Raw genomic sequence first — 25,946 nt, 5'->3', positions numbered from 1 at the left:
TTCTTTGTCAAAGATTATTTGACCAAAGAATTGAGGGTCCATATCTGGGCTCTCTACTCTGTTCCACTGGTCTATGTGTCTGTTTTTATGCCAGTACCATGCTGTCTTGGTGATCACAGCTTTGTAGTAAAGCTTGAAATCAGGTAATGTGATGCCCCCAGTTTTATTTTTGTTTTTCAACATTTCCTTAGCGATTCAGGGTCTTTTCTGATTCCATACAAATTTTCGGATTATTTGCTCCAGCTCTATGAAAAATACTAGTGGAATTTTGATCGGAATGGCATTAAAAGTATAGATTGGTCTAGGCAGTATAGACATTTTAACAATGTTTATTCTTCTGATCCAAGAGCATGGAATGGTCTTCCATCTTTTTATGTCTTCTTTGAGTTCTTTCATGAGTGTTCTGTAGTTCCTCGAGTACAGATCCTTTACCTCTTTGCTTAGGTTTATTCCCAGGAATCTTATGGTTCTTGGTGCTATAGTAAATGGAATCGATTCTCTAATTTTTCTTCCTGTATTTTCATTGTTAGTGTATAAGAAAGCCACTGATTTCTGTACATTGACTTTGTATCCTGCCACATTGCTGAATTGTTGTATGAGTTCAAGTAGTTTGGGGGTGGTGTCTTTTGGGTTTTCCATATAAAGAGTCTTGTTATTTGCAAAGAGAGAGAGAGTTTGACTTCTTCATTGCCAATTTGGATGCATTTTTTTTTTCTCTTTGTTGTCCGATTGCTGTTGCTAGGACTTCTAATACTATGTTGAACATGAGTGGTGAGAGTGGGCATCCTTGTTGTGTTCCTGATCTCAAAGGGAAGGCTGCAAGCTTTTTCCCATTGAGGATGATATTTGCTGTGGGTCTTTCATAGATAGATTTTATGAAGTTCAGGAATGTTCCCTCTATCCCTATACTTTGAAGCATTTTAATCAGGAACGGATGCCGGATTTTGTCAAATGCTTTTTCTGCATCAATTGGGAGGACCTTGTGGTTCTTCTCTTTTCTCTTATTAATTTGTTCTATCACATTGATTGATTTGAGAATGTTGAACCATCCTTGTAGCCCAGGTATGAATCCCACCTGGTCATGGTGGATAATCTTTTTAATGTGCTGTTGGATCCTTGTTGAGAATCTTGTTGAGAATCTTAGCATCCATATTCATCAGTGATATTGGTCTGAAATTCTCCTTTTTGGTAGGGTCTTTGCCTGGTTTGGGGATCAAGGTAATGCTGGCTTCATAGAAAGAACAGGTTCAGGTTCTCAATTTCTTCCTGGTTCAATTTTGGGAGTTTATATTTTTCTAGGAATGCATCCATTTCATCTAGGTTGCTTAGGTTATTGGCATATAACTGTTGCTAATAACTTCTGAAGATTGTTTCTACTTTCTTGGTATTCATTGTGATCTCTCCCTTTTCATTCATAATTTTATGAATTTGAGCTTTCTCTCTTTTCTTTTGGATTAGTGTGGCCAGTGGTTTATTGATCTTATTGACTCTTTCAAAAAAACAGCTTCTAGTTTCATTGATACTTTCTACTGCATCTCTGGTTTCTACCTCAGTGATTTTAGCTCTAATCTTGATGATTTCCCTTCTTATGTGTGGAGTTGGTTTGATTTGTTGTTGATTCTCCAGTTCTTTGAGGTGTAGAGACAGCTGCTGTGTTCTGGATTTTTCAATTTTTTTGAGGGAGGCTTGGATGGCTATGTATTTCCCCCTTAGGACCTCCTTTGCTGTATCCCATAGGTTTTGGAGCGAAGTGTCTTCATTCTCATTGGTTTCCATGAATTGTTTCAGTTCTTCTTTGATCTCCTAGTTGATCCAAGCATTCTTAAACAAGGTGGTCTTTAGCTTCCAGGTGTTTGAGTTCCTTCTGAACTTTTCCTTGTGATTGAGCTCCAGTTTCAAAGCACTGTGATCTGAGAATGTTCAGGGAATCATCTCAGTCTTTTGGTATCGGTTGAATCCTGATTTGTGACCGACCCAGTATGTGGTTTATTCTGGAGAAGGTTCCATGTGCACTTGAGAAGAATGTGTATTCTGTTGTTTTAGGGTGGAATGTTTTGTATATATCTATGAGGTCTATCTGGTCCAATGTGTCATTCAATGCTCTTTTTTCTTTAATGATTTTCCACTTTGATGATCTATTTCTGAGAGAGGCATGTTAAGATCTCCTACGATCAGTGTATTCATATCAATGACTATCTTGATTAACAGTTTTCTTATGTAATTGGCTGCTCTCGTGTTGGGGACATAGATATTTCCAATTGTTAGATCATCTTGGTGGATAGTCCCTTTAGAATGATGTAGTGTCCTTCTGTATCTCTGACTACAGTCTTTAGTTTATAATCTAATTTGTCTTATATGAGAATCACTACCCCGGCCTTCTTTTGAGGCCCTTTCGCATGAAAGATGCTTCTCCATCCCTTCCCTTTCAGTCTGGGTGTATCTCTAGGTTCAAAATGGGTCTCTTGTAGACAACATATGGATGGGTCCTGTTGTTTTATCCAATCTGCAACCCTGTGTCATTTTATGGGTGCATTTAGGCCATTCACATTGAGAGTGATTATTCATAGATACATTTTTATTGACATTGTGTTACCTTTGAAGCCTTTCTTTCTGTAGATCGTCTCTATATTTCTGTTCAATGCTATTCTTAGGTTCATTCTGCTTTTATAGAACCCCCTTAATATTTCCTGCAGTGTTGGCTTGGTGGTTGCATAGTCTTTTAAGACTTGCCGGTCTTGGAAACTCTTTATCTCTCCATCCATTTTGAATGTCACTCTTGCTGGATAAAGTATACTTGGCTGCATGTTCTTCTCACTTAGTGCCCTGAATATATCTTTCCAGCCCTTTCTGGCTTGCCAGGTCTCTGTGGACAGGTCTGACGTTTTCTGATGGGCTTTCCTTTGTACGTAAGGAGCCTCTTTGACCTAGCAGCTTTCAAGAGATTATATCTACAATTATGATTCCTCAATTTGACTATCAGGTGCCTTGATGTTTTTCTGGAATCTATAGTCGGGTAGAGACCGTTCAGCCTCTAGTACATGAATGCTGGTTCCATTAGCATGATTGGGAAAATTTTGATGAAGAACTTGTTCCACTATATCTTCCAGACTTCTTTCTTTCTCCTCCCCTTCAGGGATTCCAATAATTCTGACATTGAAATGTTTCATGGCATCCTTTATTTCCCTGATTCTGTTTTCGTAGCTTCTAAGCTGTTTGTTCCAGGCTTCCTCCTGACTCTTTCTCTATGTTTGTCCTCCAGATCACTAATTCCATCTTCTGTCTCAGTTACCCTAGCTTTAGAGAGAATTTAGATTAGATTGGAACTCATTGAGAGCATTGTGAAGCTCATTCCTGGTAGCTTTCAGCTCTTCCCTAACATTGAAAACATGATCTCTCTTTGCTTTCAATTCAGCCCTAATCAGTTCCATTTGATCATTCATGGCTTTCTCCAACCTAACTATGCCTGGATAATTGTTAGCCTGAATTCTCTTTCTGACATATTGTCTATGTTGATAGCTGTTAGCTCTGTTGCAAAAGGCTCATCCTCTGTATTTTTCTTCTGTTGGGCATCCCTCCTCCTAGTCATCTTGGTGAGAGATGGCTGAATGGATGTAGCTGGATGAATCAACCGTGGTGCAGTCAAGGTGCACCCGGGAACACTTCTGAGCAATCAGGATTCCCCACCCAAATGAGAGAAAAAAGAAAAGAAAAGAAAAAAAAGAGAGAGAATGAGAGACAGGGAAGAAAGGGAAGATAAAAAAGAAGGTTCAGCCCAAATGGGCCCCAAGGTAAGATTGATGAAGTATACAAACAAAAACAGATAAACAAAAAGACTGCCCACTGGCGTCTTCTGCTCCAGTAGAGATCCAGATGTGTATAATTCATATATAGGCTGATTTTGTGGGTGATTGGAGTTCTTTGGAAGGTAATCAGCTCACTTTAGGATACAGGTTGAAACGGCGCCTACTCCTACTTCCCAGCCATCCTGCTTACCTCATTCATCTATTCTTATCTCTGTGGTCAAGTATGGCAGGACCCATTGGATTTTTATGGTCATGACCAGCAGAAAAGTCTCTTGTCTTTAGGAAGAGAGGGGAACCTTCCAGACCAACAAGCCACCTGATTGCTTCTACAAGATCACTTTTAAATATATTTTGCTCACAGTTGCCCACTGAGGTAATTACTATTGTGGATAAATATCAGAGCTTCTGTTTTTCTCATTACAAGATGATAACAGAGCAGATCATATAGGACAGACTGAAAAATCAAGCAGGCAAGTTTCAGCGTTGAACATAAGAACTCACAGAAGGAAAATCCTAGTTTTCTATCAATATTGTCTGCTTTTTGGTGGAGGGGATATGTAAGCTGATACCTGAAGGACAGGGAAGAAGCATGTAGGTAGAGGGAAGATGCATATACAAAGAATGTACACAGAGAGTGAGAAAGAACACTTGTGGAACTGCAAGTAGTTGATGCTGAAGAGGTGGGAGAGCAAAGCCGCAGAGTAGGGTAAATGTTAGAAATAGAGAAGGCTGAAAAATCTGGCAAGAACCAAACTGATTTGGGTGTTTTTATTCCATGTATGGAGCTTGGAGTTTTACCCAATGGCAAATGATAAATCAATGACAAAATCAATGACTGGAGATTTAAATGTCACCTGTCAAGTGACAGCTATTTGAACTATAATTGCTTAACTATTACCTAAGACAAGACTTCTTTTTTTTGGGGGGGGGGAGGATGTTTATATCATTAGCAGAAACAAGGATTTGAGAAAGCCCACATATTTAGGTTTACAGTTCCAGAGGGATGGCCGAAGTGAAGGAAGATTACAGCTTGAAATAACAGATAAATAGGCATTTGGAGATTTTTTTTTTAAGTCTGAAACAATGACTAAATGAGGAATAAGTATATATTTCATTATGTTTATGTTTTACATTTTATTAGATATATATTAAAAATTTTAACATAGTACCATTATCCAAACAATAGAAAGCAATGCCATTTAGTATTCATAGTTTACTTCAGAAATCAATGACCACCTTAATTCAGAAATTTGGCAACATACCTTCCTTTGCTGCTCTAGATAGAGTTTCTTCAAACTCCTGCAGCGCCTGAAATTAGTCAAATATTATTTATAATGTTCAAGTTAAACAAGAGACTTTACTGTATGAATTATATATATCTTATGAAATGTGAACTTAAAATAACACTATTATGTCCTCCATGTTGTTCTGCTCCACAAATAAGTGAAACCATATGATAATTGACTCTCAAGAGGAAAAGGGAGTTGAGGGAAATTGGAAGGGGGGATGAACCATCAGAGACTATGGACTCTGAAAAACAATCTGACAGTTTTGAAGGGCTGGGGGTGGGAGGTTGGGGGAGCCAGGTGGTGGGTATTATGGAGGGCATGGATTGCATGGAGCATTGGGTGTGGTGAATAAACAATGAATTCTGTTACACTGAAAAGAAATTAATAAAAATTTTTAATATAAAAAAACCACTACTAGAGACTAAGTTAGGGATTGCTTAAATAGAAAGATAATCACATAAATAAAATAAACCCCTACTTATTTTAATCTTAGGTAACAGAAGAAATACAAGTAATGCTATTTAGATAAATCTGATAAAAAGTACAATTAATATTGGTCTATTAAATATACAAAATTTCTGGAAGAGGAGGAATATGGCAGAGGCGTAGGGGACCATAGTTTTGTCCAGTCCCTGGAATTCAGCTAGAGTTTTCAAATCATTCTGAACACCTGTGAACTCAACCTGAGATCTAAGAAAAGAACTGTTATAATTCTACAAATAGAAAAGTGACCATGTTCTCCAAGGTAGGATGTGTGGCATGGAGAAGTGAATCCAAGGTGATACATGGGAAGATAAACTGTTGGTGGGGTGGGGTGCATAAACCACCTATCAGAAAGTGATATAGCAGTGGCGTGCAAACTGAAACTTTTATAAGTCTAATCTGATGAGAGACATCCCAGTATGAAAAGCACTCAGGTGGAGAAGTAGGTCGGAATCCTCGGTAGAACTGCCTGATCTCAGGATCCCCAGGGTCACAGAAAGAATGGGGTGCCTGAGTATGGGAGAGTTCCCAGGAGTTTCAGCAGGGAAGCCAGCTGCAATCAAAGAGCAGAGGAGGGGGCTTTCAGCTCAGTGTTGCCATTAACCACAAACCCCATCTCGTTAGGTAACTGCTCTTAGAGTAATGGCCCAACACACAGAAAAGCCAGGGCAAAACATCCCTCCCTTCCCCTGGAGGAGCAGCATGAATGCTTGCCACAGGAGACTGCAAAGTTTGGAAACTCCAAAGGGGGTAGCATGGCTGAGATAAAAATGCTCAAAGGTTGAGCATGCAGAGAGTGCATACAGAAACCAGGGAGACAAGAGTGATTGACAGATTTTCTGTGAGGGCACACTGAAGAGTGGAATGTGCCCACTTTCAGCTCTAGGGCCGGACACTGGGAGGCTCACATTTTCATTTTAATCCTCTCAAGTGGTGTGGAAAACCGTCAGGGAACAAAAGCCACAAAGAGGAATCTGGAAGCCCTTACTTAGCCTGCCCCCCTGGCAATGGCAGTGCAATACCACCAGGGTGAAGAATCAGCTAAAGCACAAAGGCACCTCCCCCAGAAAATCAGCAAGAACTTAGCGCTAGGATCAACTTTAACCAATCACAGAGAACTGCAAAACTCTAGTGCTGGGGGAAAATACTCTCTAGGACTCATGGCTCCTTAATCTTTCTAGTTTAATTTTCTTTTTTTCCCCCATTTCAACTAATTTCTCATTTTATCAACTCGGGTTTTTAAATTTTTTAATTTCAATTTTTATAGTTACATTCTATCCTTTCATAGTGTTTAACTTTATTTTTGATTATATATATATATTTTCCTTTCTTTACAATTTTGGGATGTATGTTCCTTCAGCAAACAGACCAAAATATACACAGAATCTAGTGTATTGTTCTGTTTTCATCACCTGATTATATTCTCTCTCTTTTAAAATTTTTATTTTATTTTTTATTTATTTTGGTTTCTGGTCTCTTCTGAATGGTTTAAAATTATATTTCTCTGAGGTTGTTGTTATTTTAGTATTTTGTTCTCTCATTTTCTGTTCTTCTCTAGACAGAATGACTAGATGGAAAAACTCACCTGAAATAAGAGAACAGGAGGTACTACTGACTGTCAGGGACCTAATCAGTATGGATATAAGTAAGATGACAGAATTAGAGCTTGGAATAACAACTATGAAAATACTAGCTGGGCTTGAACAAAGCACAAAAGACACTGGAGAATCCCTTTCTGCAGAAATAAAAGAACAAAAATATTACCAAGTTGAAATCAAAAGGTTATTAAGGAGATATAATAAAAAAATGGAGCCTCTGCCTCCAGAAACAGTATGGAGTTTCCTCAAGAAGTTAAAACTATGACCCAGTAATTGTACTGCAATGTATTTACCCCAAAGATGAAAACATACTGATCTGAAGGGGCACCTGGACACCAATGTTTATAGAAGCAATCTCCACAATAGCCAAACTGTGGAAAGAGCCCAAATGTCCATCAACAGATGAATGGATAAAGAAGATGTTGTGTGTATATAAATACAATGGAATATTACAAAGCCATCAAAAAGGATGAACTCTTACAATTTACATTGATGTGGATGGAAATGTAGGTCACTATACTGAGAGAAATAAGTCAATAACAGAAAGACAATTATCTTATTGTTTCATACATATGGGGAATATAAGAAACAGTGCATAGAATCATAAGGGAAGGAAGGGAACACTAAATAGAAGAAATCAAATAGGGAGACAAATCATGAGTGTCTTTTAACTATAGGAAAAAAACAGATGTTTGCTGAAGAGGAGGTAGGATGGGGTAGGTAATTGGGTGATGGGCATAAAGGAGGGCAGGTGATGTGTAGATCACTGGATATTATATACAACTGATGGTTAACTGAACATTATATCTGAAACTGATATATCATGTATCAGCTAATTGAATAGAAATTTTAAAAAATTCATCACATACATAATGGGTAATGGTGAAATAAAACACTTCTTATCTTTTATAGACTTACTGAGCTATAATTAACTAATAAATATTAACTATTTCAAATTTTAAAAATTGGAGGCTCTAACGGGTAGGATAAACAAAACAGAAAGAAGAAGTAGTGAGATAGAAAACAAAATGATGAAGAATAAAGAAGTTGAGAAAAAAGATAGATAAACAATTACTGGATCACGAGGGGAGAATTCAAGAAATAAGTGACACCATAAATCAAAACAATATTAGAATAACTGGGATCCCAGAAGAGGAGGAAAGGAGGTGTGGCAGAAGGTATATCTGAGAAATTATAGCAGAGAACCTCCATAATCCAGGGAAGGAAAAAGGCATTCAAATCCAGGAGGCACAGAGAACCCCCTTCAACATCAATAAGAATTGGCCAACACTTCGACATATAGTAGTGAAGCTTGCAAATTTCAGAGACAAAGAGAAAATCCAGAAAGCAGCTCAGGACATGCCAGAAAAGACTGGCAAGGTATAGTCATCGTGCTAAACCAGAACAATATGCAGCCAAGAATACTTTATTCAGCAAGGTTCTCATTCAAAATAGAAGGAAAGATAAAGAGTTCCCAGGACAAACAGAAACTAAAAAATCTGTGACCACCAAACCATCCCTGCAAGAAATACTAAAGCGGATCCTTTAAGCAAAGAGAGAGCCTCAAAGTGAGATAGACCAGAAAGGAAACAATATACAGAAACAATGACATTACAGGTAATACAATGGCACTCAATTCATATCATTCGATAATTACCCTGAAAGTCAATGGGCCACATTCCCCAATCAAAAGACATAGGGTATCAGATTGGATAAAAAAGCAAGACCCATCAATATGCTATCTGCAAGAGACTCATTTTAGAACCAAGGACACCTCCAGATTGAAAGCGAGGGGGTGGAAAACCATTTACCATGCTAGTTGACATCAAAAGAAAGCCAGGGTGGCAATCCTTCTATCAGATAAATTAGATTTTAAGCCAAAGGCCATCATAAGAGATTTGGAAAGACACTATCATAATTAAAGGGTCTCTCCAAAAAGAAGATCTAATGATTGTCAAGGTTTATGCTCCTAACATGGGAGCAGCCAATTACATAAGCCAACTAATAACAAAATTAAACACATCGAGCATGATACAATACATAGTAGGGGACTTTTACACTTCACTCACTGCAATGGACAGGTCATCTAAGCAGAAGATAAACAAGGACACAAGGGGTTTGAATGACACTTTGGACCAGATGGACTTCACAGATAAATTCAGAGCACTCTATCCCAAAGCCACAGAATACATATTCTTCTCCAGTGCACAGGGAACTTTCTTTAGTAGAGATCACATATTGGGTCACAAATCAGGTCTCAACCGGTACCAAAAGTTTGGAATCATTCCCTGCATATTTCCAGACCACAGTCACTTCAAGCTTGACTCAGTCACAAGAGGAAATTTGGGAAGAACTCAAATACACAGAGGTTAAAGTGCATCCGACTAAAGAATGAATGGGTCAACCAGGAAGTTAAAGAACAAGTAAAAGAATTCATTGAATAAAGGAATTTGAAAACACAACCATTCACAATCTTTGGGATGCAGCCAAGGAAGTCCTGAAGAGGGAAGTATAGAGCAATACAAACCTTTCTCAAGAACCAAGAAAGGTCCTAAATACACACCCTAACCTTCCCCCTAAAGGACCTGGAAAAGCAACAGCAAAGAAAGCCTAAATCCCACAGGAGACGCGAATTAATAACAACCAGAGCAGAAATCAATGAAATAGAAATGGAAAGTACAGTAAAACACAGCAACAAAATTAGGAGATGGCTCTTTGAAAGAAGTAATAGGATCGATAAACCCCTGGCCAGACTTTGCAAAAAGAATAGAGAAAGTACCCAAATTAACAAAATCACGAATGAAAGAAGAGAGATCACAACCAACACCAAGGAAATACAAACAATTTTGAGAACCTATAATGAACAACTATTTGCCAACAAATTAGGCAATCTGGAAGAAAGAGTAACAGAAAAACCTGAACAGACCCATAACCAGCAAGGAAACTGAAGCAGTCATCAAAAATCTCCCAAAAAAGAAAACTCCAGGGACAGATGGCTTCCCTGGAGAGTTCGACCAAACATTTAAAGAGGAATTAACACCTATTCTTCTGAAGCTGTCTCAAAAATAAAAATGGACAGAAAACCTCTAAACTCTATGAGGCCAGCATTACCTTGATCCCAAAACCACACAAAGACCCCACCAAAAAGGAGAATTACAAACCAATACTGATGAACACGGATGCAAAAATTCTCACCAAGATACTAGCCAGCAGGATCCAACAGTACATTAAAAGGATTATTCACCATGACTATGTGGGATTTGTTCCTGGTCTGCAAGGGTGATTCAACATCCGCAACTCAATCAATGTGACACAATATGTTAATAAAAGAAAGAACAAGAACCATATGATACTCTCAATAGTTGCAGAAAAACCACGTGACAAAGTACAGCATCCCTTCTTGATTAAAACTCTTCATGGTGCAGGGATAGAGGGAACATACCTCAAAATCATAAAGCCATCTACAAAAAGCCCACAGCGAGTATCATTTTTCAATGGGGAAAAACTGAGAGCTTCACTCCTAAGGTCAGGAACATGGCAGGGATGGTTACTCTCACCACTGTTGTTCAGCATAGTACTGGAAGCCCTAGCCTCAGCAATCAGGCAACAAAAAGAAATAAAGGCATCTGGATCAGCAAGAAGTCAAACTCTCACTCTTCGCAGATGATGTGATACTCTATGTGGAAAAACCCAAAGACTCCACCCTAAAATTGTTAGAAGTCCTACAGGAATTCAGCAAAGTGGCAGGATATAAAATTAATGCACAGAAATCAGTTACATTTCTATACACCAACAATGAGATAGAAGAAAGAGAAATTAAGGAGTCAAAGCCATTTACAATTGCACCAAAAACCATTAAGATACCTAGGAATAAACCCAACCAAAGAGGCAAGGGATCTGTACTTGCCTCTTCAATAAACTATCAAACACTCACGAAAGAAACCGAGGAAGACACAAAGAAATGGAAAAACCTTCCATGCTCATGGATTGGAAGAACAAATACTGTTAAAATGTCTATGCTTCCCAGAGCAATCTATACGTTCAACACAATCCCTATCAGAATACCATCAGCATTTTTTTCAGAGCTGGTACAAATAAATAAGATTTGTATGGAACCAGGAAACACGTCAAATAGACAAAGGAATGTCAAAAAAGGAAACCAAAGCTGGTGGCATCACAATTCCGGACTTCAAGCTCTATGACAAAGCTGTCATCATCAAGACAGTATGGTACAGGCACAAAAACAGACACACAGGTCAATGGAACAGAATAGAGAGCCCAGAAATGGACCTTCAACTCTATGGTCAACTAATCTGTGACAAAGCAGGAAAGAATGTCCAATGGAACAAAAGACAGTCATTCCAACAAATGGTGTTGGGAAAACTGGACAGCCACAAGCAGAAGAATGAAACTGGACCATCTTCTTACACCACACACAAAAATAAGTTTCAAAATGAATGTAAGACGTACATGTGAGACAGGAGTTGGGGTAAATTGGAAGGGGAGGTGAATCATGAGAGACTATGGACTCTGAAAAACAATCTGAGGGGTTTGAAGTGGCGGCAGTGTGGGAGGTTGGGGTACCAGGTGTTGGGTATTATAGAGGGCACAGATTGCATGGAGCACTGGGTGTGGTGAAAAAATAATGAATAATGTTTTTCTGAAAATAAATAAATTGAAAAAATTAAAATAAATCCTAAAAGAGAACACAGGTTGTATTCTCTCTGACTCTGGCCAAAGCAACTTCTTGCTACAAACATCTCCAAAGGCAAGGGAAACAAAGACTTCATCAAGATAAAAAGGTTTTGCATAGCAAAGGAAGCACCTGACAACACAAAAAGATGACATACAGAATGGAAAATGATATTTGCAATTGAACATATCAGATGAGGGGCTAGTATCCAAAATCTATAAAGAACTTATCAAACTCAACACCCAAAAAACAAACAATCCAGTCAAGAAATGGGTAGAAGAAATGAACAGACATTTCTCCAAAGAAGACACACAAATGGGCAACAGACATGAAAAAAATGCTCAACATCACTTGGCATCAGGGAAATTAATACAAATCAAAAGCACAATGAGATATCATCTCACACCTGTCAGAATGGCTAAAATGAACAAGTCAGGAAACAACAGATGTTGTCAGGCATGAAGAGAAAGCAGAAACCGCTTACACTGTTGGTGGGAATATAAGCTGTTACAGCCACTCTGGAAAACAGTATGGTGGTTCCTCAAAGAGCTGAAAATAGAGATACCCAACGACACAGCAATTGCACTACTATGGGTTGATCTCAAAGATATAAATATATTGATCCAAAGGGGCACCTGAACACCAATGTTTATGCCAGCAATTTTATTTATTTATTTATTTATTTATTTGAGACAAAATGAGAGATAGAGAGCATGAGTGGGGGAAGAGGCAGAGGGGGAGGAAGTAGCAGACTCCCCACTTAGCAGACAGCCTGAAGTGGGGCTCTATCCCAGAACCGAGGAATCATGAGCTAAGCTGAAAGCAGTCACTTAACCAACTAAGCCACCCAGGCAACACTTGGTACCCTACATTAGACCCCATTTTGGGCATTCAGTGAGAGGATACCTTTCAAGAGTAAGAAAATTTTTTTTTTAATTTTTTATTTTTTATAAACATATATTTTTATCCCCAGGGGTACAGGTCTGTGAATCGCCAGGTTTACACACTTCAAAGCACTCACCAAATCACATACCCTCCCCAATGTCCATAATCCCACCCCCTTCTCCCAAGCCCCCTCCCCCCGGCAACCCTCAGTTTGTTTTGTGAGATTAAGAGTCACTTATGGTTTGTCTCCCTCCCAATCCCATCTTGTTTCATTTATTCTTCTTCTACCCACTTAAGCCTCCATGTTGTATCACCACTTCCTCATATCAGGGAGATCATATGATAGTTGTCTTTCTCTGCTTGACTTATTTCGCTAAGCATGATACGCTCTAGTTCCATCCATGTTGTTGCAAATGGCAAGATTTCATTTCTTTTGATGGCTGCATAGTGTTCCATTGTGTATATATACCACATCTTCTTGATCCATTCATCTGTTGATGGACATCTAGGTTCTTTCCATAGTTTGGCTATTGTGGACATTGCTGCTATAAACATTCGGGTGCATGTGCCCCTTTGGATCACTACATTTGTATCTTTAGGGTAAATACCCAATAGTGCAATTGCTGGGTCATAGGGCAGTTCTATTTTCAACATTTTGAGGAACCTCCATGCTGTTTTCCAGAGTGGCTGCACCAGCTTGCATTCCCACCAACAGTGTAGGAGGGTTCCCCTTTCTCCGCATCCTCGCCAGCATCTGTCATTTCCTGACTCCTGGATTGGAAGAATAAATATTGTGAAAATGTCTATGCTACCTAAAGCAATCTACACATTTAATGCAATTCCTATCCAAGTACCATCCATCTTTTTCAAAGAAATGGAACAAATAATGCTAAAATTTATATGGAACCAGAAAAGACCTCGAATAGCCAAAGGGATATTGAAAAAGAAAGCCAACGTTGGTGGCATCAGAATTCCGGACTTCAGGCTCTATTACAAAGCTGTCATCATCAAGACAGCATGGTACTGGCACAAAAACAGACACATAGATCAATGGAACAGAATAGAGAGCCCAGAAATAGACCCTCAAATCTATGGTCAACTAATCTTCGACAAAGCAGGAAAGAATGTCCAATGGAAAAAAGACAGCCTTTTCAATAAATGGTGCTGGGAAAATTGGACAGCCACATGCAGAAAAATGAAATTGGACCATTCCCTTACACCACACACAAAAATAGACTCAAAATGGATGAAGGACCTCAATGTACGAAAGGAATCCATCAAAATCCTTGAGGAGAACACGGGCAGCAACCTCTTCGACCTCTGCCGCAGCAACATCTTCCTAGGAACAACGCAAAAGGCAAGGGAAGCAAGGGAAAAAATGAACTACTGGGATTTCATCAAGATCAAAAGCTTTTGCACAGCAAAGGAAACAGTTAACAAAATCAAAAGACAACTGACAGAATGGGAGAAGATATTTGCAAACGACATATCAGATAAAGGACTAGTGTCCAGAATCTATAAAGAACTTAGCAAACTCAACACCCAAAGAACAAATAATCCAATCAAGAAATGGGCAGAGGACATGAACAGACATTTCTGCAAAGAAGACATCCAGATGGCCAACAGACACATGAAAAAGTGCTCCATATCACTCGGCATCAGGGAAATACAAATCAAAACCACAATGCGATATCACCTCACACCAGTCAGAATGGCTAAAATCAACAAGTCAGGAAGAGTAAGAAAATTTTAAATGGGAATACTTATAATATACAGCTGACCCTTGACCAACATGGGTTTGAATGGTGCAGGTCTACTTACACATAGACTCTTTTTGATACTGTATTTTAATGTATTTTCTCTTGTGTTTTTCTCATTAACATTTTTTCTCTAGCTTTATTATGAGAATATAGTATATAATATAAATGTACAAAACCTGTGTTGATGAACTATTTATATTATAAGAAAGGCTTCCAGTCACCAGTAGGCTATTAGTAGTTTAGATTTTAGATTCCATGCAGAAGCCAAATCATATGGTATATGCCTTTCTCTGCATTATTTCACTTAGCATAATACTAGGTCTATCAATGTTGTCACAAATGGCAAGATCCCATTCTTTTTTATAGCTGAATATATATATATAATATATATTATATATATATTATATATATATACATCAATCACATCTTTATTCATCTATTGATGGACACAGGTTGCTTCCATAATTTGGTTATTGTAAATAATGTTTCAAAAAACATAGGGGTGCATATAACTTTTCAAATTATTGTTTTCATTTTCTTTGGGTAAATACCCAGTAGTGGAATCACTGAATTGTACTGCATTTCTATTTTTATTTTTTTTGAGAAATCATAACATTTTTTGAGAATACCATTCTATTACCATACTATTCAGGCCTTATAAAATTAATAATCTGACAATACTACTAGACAGCCTTTTAAAACTAATAACTCAATACCACTTGATGGGAAAAACTTTTATTGAAGCAATTTTATAATACCATTAATAAATACTATGTAAAATATAAAATATTTTTATATGACATGACTTAAGGAATTACCAATGTAATGTTACTATCTTTTCCCCCATAATTTACTAAATATTTACTTCTGTGACCTTTATTTCCAGGAGAGAACTGTGTTTAGATGTAGAAATAGCTTGAAGTCCACTAATAAGGAGAACGCATTTGCAATTTTATTTATACTTTTCCATTTATCAAAAAAATAGGAGGGTAAGAAAATTATACACAGAAAAACAATGTTCAATGTATCAGCAATTTTTAATTCAAAGAATTATCAACTAGAAGGATTTTCTCATAACTGTTAGTTTTCAAACTATGGCTCATAGAAATCTAAGGGTCCAATGGGACATAACAGGATTGAGGGACAAGGAAGTCTATAGGTGTAGTCTCCTTTCTCCTTTAGCTAAACAGCTCTACTTGTCTCTGTTTCATATAATAAAGTTTAATGCAAAATGGTTCACCTCCCCTTCCAATTTCCCTCAACTCCCTTCTTCTCTCCATCTCCCCTTGTCCTCCATGCTATTTGTTATGCTCCACAACTAAGTGAAACCATATGACAATTGACTCTCTCTGCTTGACTTATTTCACTCAGCATAATCTCTTCCAGTCCCGTCTATGTTGCTACAAAAGTTGGGTATTCATCCTTCTGATGGAGGCATAATACTCCATAGTGTATATGGACCGTGTCTTCCTTATCCATTCGTCCATTGAAGGGCATCTTGGTTCTTTCCACAGTTTGGTGACCGTGGCCATTGCTGCTATAAACATTGGGGTGCAGATGGCCCTTCTTTTCACTATATCTGTATCTTTAAGGTAAATACCCAGACTATGGACTCTGAAAATCAATCTGATGGTTCTGAAGGGGTGGGGGGGTAGGAGGTTGGGGGAACCAGGTGGTGGGTATTAATTAGAGAGGGCACAGATTTCGTGGAGCACTGGGTGTGGTGTAAAAACAATACTGTTATGCTGAAAGGAAATAAAAAAAATTAAAAAAAAAAGCTAAGTTCTATTCTTTGGAAAAAAAATTTTCCCCAGGGCACCTGGGTGGCTCAGTGGTTTAAGCCACTGCCTTGGGCTCAGGTCATGATCTCGGGGTCCTGGGATTGAGTTCTGCATTGGGCTCTCTGCTCAGCAGGGGGCATGCTCTTCTTCCTCTCTCTCTCTGCCTGCCTCTCTGCCTACTTGTGATCTCTCTCTGTCAAAAAAATAAATAAAATTTTTTAAAAAAAAAATTTTCCCCCCAGAGGTATAAAAGTCACTAACTTAGTCAAAGTCCCTAATTTTACATAAGAGACAAAAAGGCTTCAGAAAGATTGTAGTTTGCCTGAAGTCAAAAAACCACCTCATTGCAAGCCAGGCATGTGTTTTAGGTCTTACTGAGCCTAGTGTTTTATGAGAGTTACTTCCTCATATGCAGGAAAAATACATGCATTTTTAACTAGAACTCCAAGAAAATGAATACATAAACCTTTGTCATGTGGATCAATAAAGTTAAGGCATTAGGCAGAAAACAGCTTTCTAACTATAATTTTTACAGTCATAAACAGAAATAAAGGAAGGAAGTTATCTTAACTCCTATTAGTAACAGTCAATATATTCAATTTATAAGCATAAATTTTTTTTAAAGATTTTTATTTATTTGACACACAAAGAGAGAAATCCCAAGTAGGCAGAGAGGCAGGCAGAGAGAGAGGAGGAAGCAGACTCCCTGCTGAGCAGCCAGCCCAATGTGGGACTCGATCCCAGGACCCGGGATCATGACCTGAGTCGAAGGCAGAGGATTAACCCACTGAGACACCCAGGTGCCCTATAAACACAAACTTTTTTAACTTGAAGGGACAGAGAACTTGAAGAAGAAAATTTTTAATTGAACCAAAGAACCTGAAACCAAGGAAATTCTCCCTTGAAAGAGTTATTCATTTCCTTCAAATAAAACTTGGTTTATCAAAATCAATCAACAAATGTGTTACCTATGTTGTGAGTTATTTATAGCAAAATTTAAAACACTGAACAGATTTCTCTTTGCCATCTAGCTTCTCCATTAGTTCATATGTACAAAAGACACAATTAACTTTAATTATAAATTAAATCCACTCAGAAATTATAGGTAAACCTTCATTTCCATGTGAGAACACTTCTCTACCTTCTTCATGACAGGAAAGGAGATTTACCTAGTGGGTGAATTTGGGAGAAGGGACTAAGCAGTGCCTATGTGCTTCCAAATCTCTGTTTTGCAAAACTATGCCTGCCATAGTAACATGAATTGAGGTCTGCTTTCATCTTTGTGGGATGGGCATCAAACATCTGTTCCTTCCGTTTACAACTCTGTGTGGAAGTGCCTAATTTGAAATAAAGTATTAGGAAGTTCGATGTGGCTACATACCTAAGCCACATCCTCCAAGTTGTTAGTATGTATTCATGTCACTAAGCTTATCTCCAGCTGCCTGACTCCTGTGTTCTCAACTCAGAAAAAGAAGAGCAATGTCATCTGCCACCTACTCCACCATAGTTTCAACAAGAAAAATGATCAGACAATACTTAGAAATGGTTTCTGCTTCCTTGACTTTATACTTAACATTCATTATTCAAAGCAACGTACTTTAAAGAGGGAAAAAAGCTGAAAAGAACAATTTCAGAAATAAACACAGAAAGTCAGACAAAATGAAGAGATAGAGGAATATGTTCCAAATGAAAGAACAATACAATGCTTCAGAAAAATAACTAATGAAACAGAGATAACTAATCTCCCTGATAAAGAGTTCAAAGTAATGGTCACAAAAATGCTCAGCAAACTTGGGATAAGAATGAATGGATTCAGTGAGAACTTCAACAATGAGAAAATATAATGAAGAACCAATCAGAGCTGAAAAATACAATAACTGAAAAGAAAAATACACCAGAGGGAATTAACAGCAGATTCAAAGCTTCAGATGAACAGATCAGTGATCTATGGGACAGGGCAGCAGAAGCCATCCAAGCCAAAAAACAAAAAGACAAGAAAAATTTTAAAATGAGGACAGGTTAAGGGACCTCCTAGGATCAAGCCCCACACCAGGCCCCATGCTCAGGGAGTCTGCTTCTCCCTTTTTCTGTGGCCCTCCCCTCCCATCTGTGTTCTCTCTTGCTTGCTCTCAAAAATAGATTAAAAGAAAGAAAGAAGAAAGACAAGGCCATAACTAGAAATAAGAAAATTATGAAAGAAAGAGTTTTATTAGTAAAAGCAAACATACAATAAAAGTAATAGATCAGTTTTATAAAGTCAGTATGAATGTTAAAAGACAAAAGTAGTAACAACAATTGTATCTACAGTAATTAGTTCAGAGATACACAAAATAAAAATATGTAAACTAAGACATCAAATACATAAAACAAGGTGGGGTGGAAAAATGTAGTGTTTTAAAAATGTGTTTGAACTTAAGTAACCATCAACTTAAAATAGACTTCTATATGCATGGGATGTTATATATGAACTTCATTGTGATCACAAAAATCTATAATATACAAAAAAGGAAAAGAAAGGCAACCAAGCATAACACTAAAGAAAGTCCTCAAATTAGGAGGGAAGAGAGCAAATGAAAGGAAAGGAAAGCAAAGGAAACCAAATGAAAGAACAAGATTGAGGCCTCACTTACCATGAGTCTATGCTACTTTTGTCTACATTAGGAAGACCATGAATATACTTTCAAAACCATAAACCTATGTACATTGATTGAAATGGATATTTTAATAACAATGATACACAATGGAAACCAGCTGCTACTTAAAGACTCCCTATTATTCCCATCTTAGTCATCAATCATTCAAGTGATGGCAAGGTAGATATATGTGAACTTAATTTTAAAAATTCCAGTTGTGGGGCACCTGGGTAGCTCAGTCAGTTAAGGATCTGATCTTGACTTTGGTTCAGGTCATGATCTCGGGATTGTTGAGACTGAGCCCTGCATCAGGCTCTGCACTGAGTATGTAGCCTGCTTACCCTCTGCACCTCACCCCCCACTGCCAGCTTGCACATACTCTCTCTCACCCTCTCACTCTCTCTAAAAAAAAAAGAAGAAGAAGAATCCTGTATCTGTTTGATTTGATTTAGCAATTTAGAAAATGCTCTACCAATTGCTCAGCAGGACATTTTGTAAAAATTGAAATAGAAGTGTTATAAGTTTTAAAAAATGCTCCAAGTAACACAACTATTAAGGATGTACTCTCAGGTGAGAAAATGACAGCAATCACAACTGAAAAAGTAAAATTAATCTCTTTAGAATTACAAGTTTATTTAATTCATAAAAAGGACTTATCATAGGCTCTTTTAAATAATAAATATCCATATGTGATTAGTGTTTGGATTCTTATTGTTCACTTATACATAGGGGTGGGAAAAATGGGTAATAGCGAACTTTAAAATTGTTATGAACCATTGCCAACCAGGAATTGAGTCAAAGCATCTAAGTATACATTTCATTAGTGAGCAATTATAGTTACTTTCTAAAATCGAATTTAGATGTAGGTTTTTAAGAAATTTAAAATGTGTCCATTTTGGGGTGCCGGGGTAACTTTGTCAAGTGTCTGACTCTTGTTTTTGGCTTAGGTTATGATCTTAGGATTGTGAGACTGGGCCCCATGTAGGGTTCCACACTCAGCAGGAAGTCTGCTTGAGAATCTCACACTCTCTCCCCCTCTTGTACACTCTCTAAAATAAATAAAATCTTGAAAAAAAAATAAAATATGTCAGTTTAGTTATATTTATTGATAAAGGTTATAATAGGTATCTCTTGAAAGTAAGAGTTCCAGGATCTAAGAAAAAAAATCAAAATTTCTGTCTCATTTCTTTATTAGCACAAATAATTATGACTTTTACTTAGTGTGTATTAGTTAGCTAAACAACTCAGAATTTTACCAAATTAAAAACAAAAATTATATCAGGAATCTGAAACCCAAGGAAAAAAAGGAAAAATAATATAACTAACCTTGGTGATGTAAGTATCGATGTCATTACTTGAACGCCTTGAGTTTGAGGTACGAATCACCATGTTTTCTCTTAGAGAAACATCTCTATTGAATAGCGAGCTATTATTATTAACATTTATACCATAAGGCAGATATGGGGCTGGCCTCATATTGGCCGCACTAGTCCTGTTCAGATAACAAAACACAATGCTTAGTATTTCATTTCTCCCCAAATTAGTCCTAAATTACTTGCATTTTTTAAGTTTCCATAATAGTAAACAGAATGTGCCATTAAATAGTGTTTTAACATGGTAAATGTGACAGAGAAGACCCACTATGTATAATTATAGGTTTAAAACTGTTCTAAAGAAGTACATATATTTCTAGGGTTCCTAAATAACAAGTAATTCAAATTAAGGAGGGAGAGAAATGGCTATCAGTGATGTCCATGGCCTAACAGGTTATACCTGCTGCCTTTTGGAATGGTTGTACTTAAAAGATTCTTGGGGATGCCATGATACATACTTATATTTAGTAAACCAGTTTAGAGCTGCAAAAATAAGCCATCCTGGGGGTCTGGGTGGCTCGGTCAGTTAACCATCTGCCTTCAACTCAGGTCAGGACCCCACAGTCCTGGAATTGAGCCCCACACTGGGCTCCCTGCTTGAGGGAAGCCTGCTTCTCCCTCACCCTCTGCCTGTTGCTCCCCTCTGCTTGTGCTCACTTGCTCTCTCACTCTCTATCTCTCTCTCTGTCAAATAAATATGTAAAATCTTTAAAGGAAAATAAAAATTTTAAAAATCCCTCAAAGACATTTTTCAAGCATTGGCTTTCACCACTCTTGTACGTTTCACACATTACCTCAGAGAGATTGAGCATTTGGCACTGAGGAAAAATTTAGACGAACAATTGGTAGAGGACAAGTAGATGGCAGAGTTGTGATCAGAAAGAACTGAACAGCTCCAGAGGCAATTAGGTTATAACACAGATACCAGGGTACTGGGGGTGGAATCTTCCACTTCCATCTTGACATTTTGGGTTAAAGATGTACTCTTCCAAAAATAAACTAACATTAATAAATAAATATTAATAAACTCATTTCTATTTAGGTTAATTCTGACAATTTTATAATAATATGCTGTCTAAATTATAAACCTTCCAACAATTAATTTAAAGACTAGGAGATCAGATTAACCGAAAATATGCAAGGGAAAAAATAAAATCATTTAAAACAACAAAAAAATGAGAAATGCAAACTGACTTGGACTAGCATTTTGACAATAAGTTCATTTACAAACATCATTTTTCAAAATTATACTATCTAGTTGGCTTTCACTTACTACTGATCTCATGAACATGGCTCCATAAAAATTATGGGTTAGAGGCAAATTAATAAGCTAACTCTACTTTCTACGATTGTTTTAACTTACTTGTTCAGTTCATTTTTCAATGATATTCGATGTCTTACTTCTTCTAGGTAGAGGTGCTTGTATCTGTCCAATTCTGTTTTAGTAACATCTTGAGTTTTTTTCATTTTGGATAATTCAAATTCCAGCTCTTTAATTCTGAGTTCCATTTGACTTCTTACTGAAGCATAATTATTTTCTTTTACCTGTGCTAAGCTGTCTTGAAATGCTACTTGCATCTAAAGCAAATCAAAAGCATAGTTTTAAAATTGTTACAACCTGGGTAATTACAGTATATTTCTTTCTTAAGAATAATTGAGGTACCTGGAGTGCCTGGCTGACTCAGTCATCTGAGTGCCTCACTCTTAGTTTCTGCTCAGATAGTGTTCTCAGGGTGCTGGGATAAAGCCCTGTGTCCTACTCAGCATGAAGTATGCCTAGAATTTTCTCTCTACCTGTCCATCCCCCACTCGTGTTTTCCAAATAAATAAAGATATTTAATATTTAAAAAAGGAATAATCCAAGTATGGTACCATTTCTTTTATGTAGGAATGCCCAGAATGGAGCCCAAACAAGCAACTGACTGAGCCACCCATGTACTCCATGATCAAAAATTTTAAAGCACAGTTTTTTTCTTTTCCTCTCAATAGCCTTGTTTTATACTAATTGGTCTTAAAAAATAAAATTACTTTCTACTGTGAATCATTCTGAAAGATCGACTAGTGTGAATAATAATGAAAACTGAAATTTTTAAAGGGAAGGAACAAATGCTTCCAGAAATTTACCAAATTGCTATAAAGGAAGTAGAGGAAAACTCTACACTGCATATAACCAAAATGTAATTTGCAGTGAAATGAATTAAAACATTTTATAGATAAATAAATTAACCTCTAAAAATAGATCAACTTCTTTTAATTTTTCTGCTACGTTCAATCTTATAGTTTCTTCAAAATCCCGTTTATATTGTTCCATTTTACTATATTCTAACATGTTGACTTCTACAGAACTTCTGAGCTTTACTACTTGTTGTTCCAACTTCTTTTTAGTCTTCTCTAGCTTTTCACATTTCCTTTGTAATTCTTTCATAGATGATAATTCCTGAATAAGAACTTGGTTTCTTGAAGAAACAGTTTCCAGTTTTGCAGTAAGGTCATCAACCTGCATGAATAAAATAATACAGCTTGGAAGTAAAGTGAAAAGAGTCTAATGCAAAACTAAGACCCCAAAATTTTTTCAAAGATTTTAAATCTCTGCACCAAATATGGGGCTTGAACTCACACCCCCAAGATCAAGAGTCACATACATTACTGACTGCTCCAGGCAGGTGTTCAAATCTTAAAATAAGTTCATTTTCAACAAAACGTTATCTATATTGTAGTACAGTCTTGGAATGCGGAACCTCAAATAACTCAGAAAAGGAAGAACAAAATTCAAACCACTAAGAGTTGCTAAAATTGATCTCTGCTGTCATCCTCTTTGCCACACATTTGTATTTAATTTTTATACTTTTATTTTTCTGATTGTTTCAGATTTTTCCTCCATAAGATAACTGTAAGTCACATCTTAGTAGAAAGACTCTTAACCCTTCCCTCATCTTAACACTCCATAATATTTTTAGAAATTTTATTTCTGTATTTGAGAGGGAGAGAGAGCAAGAGAGCAAGAGCACAAGAGTAGGGAGAGGGAGAAGCAGACTCCCCACTGATCAGGAAGCCAAGCATGTGGCTCAATCCCAGCATCCCAGGATCACGACCCAAGCCAAAGGCACTTAACTGAGCCACCCAGGTGCCCATGTACTCCATAATTTTTAAAGAAGTTTTAGGAATACCATATTGACTTATGTAGGTCTGAGCCAATAAATTCTTACCAAAATAAGACATTGAAAATAAGACTCTAATTAATGAATCTATAAATGCTGATTCTATTGCCATAAGCCTTTTTCTGAATTACAAATGTCTTATGCTAATTTGAATTTCAGTCTGAGGAGAAATGATTCACAAGATTAAGAAATCACATCTCTCAGTAAAAAAGAAAAATAGTAGTAGGGAAAAATTTAGTGAGATGATTCATATATTTTTGGATAAAAAAAAAAATACTTTAACCTGATAGTGTTACAATCCTTTGTTACTTCCCACAAAATAAGAGAATATACTAAGCAATGAAAACAACCAAAAAACTTGCTGGAGTTTCAGTGATGCTGAGTTGGGAAGAACTCCTTTCCTTTAAATATGACTGGAAAGACAAGTGGATATGGTGGGTTTATAAACCATGACAATCCCTCCCCTTCATATGTGTTGGCCTTAGTAACTGGTTCCTAGTGAACAGAATATGGCAGAGCTGCGGTGTGATTTTTAAGGTGAAGTTAGAAAATGTGATATAGCTTCCATCTGACTTTCTTCTTCTAGGAAACCTCACCCTTAGAATCCAGCTGTTGTGGGAAAGCCCAGGGTACCTAGAGAGTCTTCATGCAAATATTCCAGCTGAGACTGCCCTAGCTAACATCCTAGCCAAAAGCCAGCCTCAACAGCCAAACATGTGCATGAACAAGGTTTTAGATGATTCTAGTTCCCAGCTTCCAGTCATCCCAGGTGATGCCAAATGAAGAAGAAATGAGTTGGTCTGACTCAGCCTTGTCCAAAGATTTGTAAACAAGATAAATGTTGTTTTCAGCCACTAGGTTTTGAGATGGTTTATTATACGGCAATAAATAACTGGCACAGATACTGACATTAAAATGGGGTGCTGCCATTAAAAAAGAAAACCAAAAAACTGAAACTAAACCTTCTTTGAACCAGGAGGTGGGTGGAACCTGAAAGAAGAGTAAGAGTGAGAAGTAGAGAAGAGTAAGAATGAAAACCAAAAGGGCTTCCAAGAGACTGTGAGTGGAAACCTGATGTCCCTTGAAGGGGCTTACAGAAAAGGCTTCTATACAAGTGAAGAAAATGACACTAGACGGAAAAGGAACTCGTGCCACAAACCACATGAAAGTAAAACTGGTAAGAGAGATAAGCTAAAGAAAGACTATTCAATATGAAGGAACCAGGACTTACTGGGTTCATCTATCTGTTCCTCATTTATAGCCTCTCCACATGCTATATTCTCAAATAATGCTAAAATAAAGAAATGGCTTCTGAGTTAAAAGCAAATCCAGGGAGACATGGCCTATAGATGAAACCAAAACTATAAACCCTTTATTAAGACTGGAGAAGGACTTAAGGTGTGCCTCAAATTTCTTTAAGGATCTTAAGAGTGTGAGAATTTGAAAGGCATTGTCAAATGAGAGCTGCACAGGAAACCTGAGGTGAAAGCTTATTTCAAAAGACCCAGGAGAATGGCCTTTCTAATGGCATGAAATCAAACCATAATCATGGAAAACTCAAAAACTAAGAGAATTATCGTAGCAAAAACACTGTTTGCGAGCTTGGACTAAAAGAGACCAAGATAGTACAAACTAAAAATGGGCCTTTGAGTCTTAGAATTCCCACCAGGAGGAAGCAGGCTGAAAAAGCAGCTACAAATACAGGTCATTCCTCATGAAAAGGACAGAACCAAGAGCTCAAAAAGTAAAGCAAACAACATGGAGAAGCATTCCCATGGTTAGGACTAAGTCCTCACTGAAGAACTGACAGCATGCTGCAGGCTGTGTTTCAAAACTGCTATGGACTAGTGTGCCACCCATTTTCTTTCAATGGGAGAGTCCTTAACAGGTTACCAGAGTGTTCCATTTTGAGTGGTAGAGAACTGTCTTCCTTAATTCCCAAGTGTTCAGATGGAGGGGACTTGCACTCAAGGGACTATACTTCAGGCACCTTATCCCTGCTGTACCTGATTAAGATAGCCCAAACTCAATGGAGAACTGAGATTTGTGGGAGGTATGGGAGGGGGGAGGTGAGTGTATTTTTCATGTGGGAGGATTACAAAAAATTGTGGCCAGTGGTTAAATCATGCTGCTTTTAAAATGTGTCCATAGGTTTTTAAATATTCATCCCATTTAAAAAAAAAAAAAAAAAAGACCATGGGCCTACCTTTGTGACTTTCTCCTAACAGAATATGGTGAATGTGATGCTCTGTGTATTCCAAGGGTAGGTTACAAAAGACAATAGAGCTTCTGCCTTGCTCTGCAGCTCAGGCAGCTTTTTTGGATTGGAATTTAGCCCCTCATCCTGTAAGAAAATTCAGGCCACAAAGTGTCTAGGTGTGCCCGTGTAAGTGTTTTGGCTGCCTGCCCCAACTATAGTCCTAGACAATAGCCAGCATCAACACCACCAGATGTGAGTGAACAAATCTTTAAACAGTTCCAGCCCCAAGC

At 37.5% G+C, this 25,946-nt stretch overlaps 1 protein-coding gene across 1 annotated transcript in view; it reads right to left on the bottom strand.

Moving 5' to 3' along the window:
• Positions 1-25,946, bottom strand: part of LOC131838338 (ankyrin repeat domain-containing protein 26-like) — an 83,170-nt gene that overhangs the window by 1,901 nt on the left and 55,323 nt on the right. The window contains exons 14-17 of the mRNA XM_059184301.1: positions 22,526-22,795; positions 21,662-21,876; positions 20,252-20,417; positions 5,066-5,111 (exon numbers count right to left, since the gene is read on the bottom strand). Of these exons, the coding sequence (XP_059040284.1) occupies positions 5,066-5,111; positions 20,252-20,417; positions 21,662-21,876; positions 22,526-22,795 (697 nt within the window). The remainder of the gene's footprint in view (positions 1-5,065; positions 5,112-20,251; positions 20,418-21,661; positions 21,877-22,525; positions 22,796-25,946) is intronic.

The sequence above is a fragment of the Mustela lutreola genome, chromosome 8, assembly GCF_030435805.1.
Source record: "Mustela lutreola isolate mMusLut2 chromosome 8, mMusLut2.pri, whole genome shotgun sequence".
NCBI classification, from domain to species: Eukaryota; Metazoa; Chordata; class Mammalia; order Carnivora; family Mustelidae; genus Mustela; species Mustela lutreola.
Note: the sequence above shows the minus strand (reverse complement) of the source record. Positions and strands in the feature narration are given on the sequence as shown.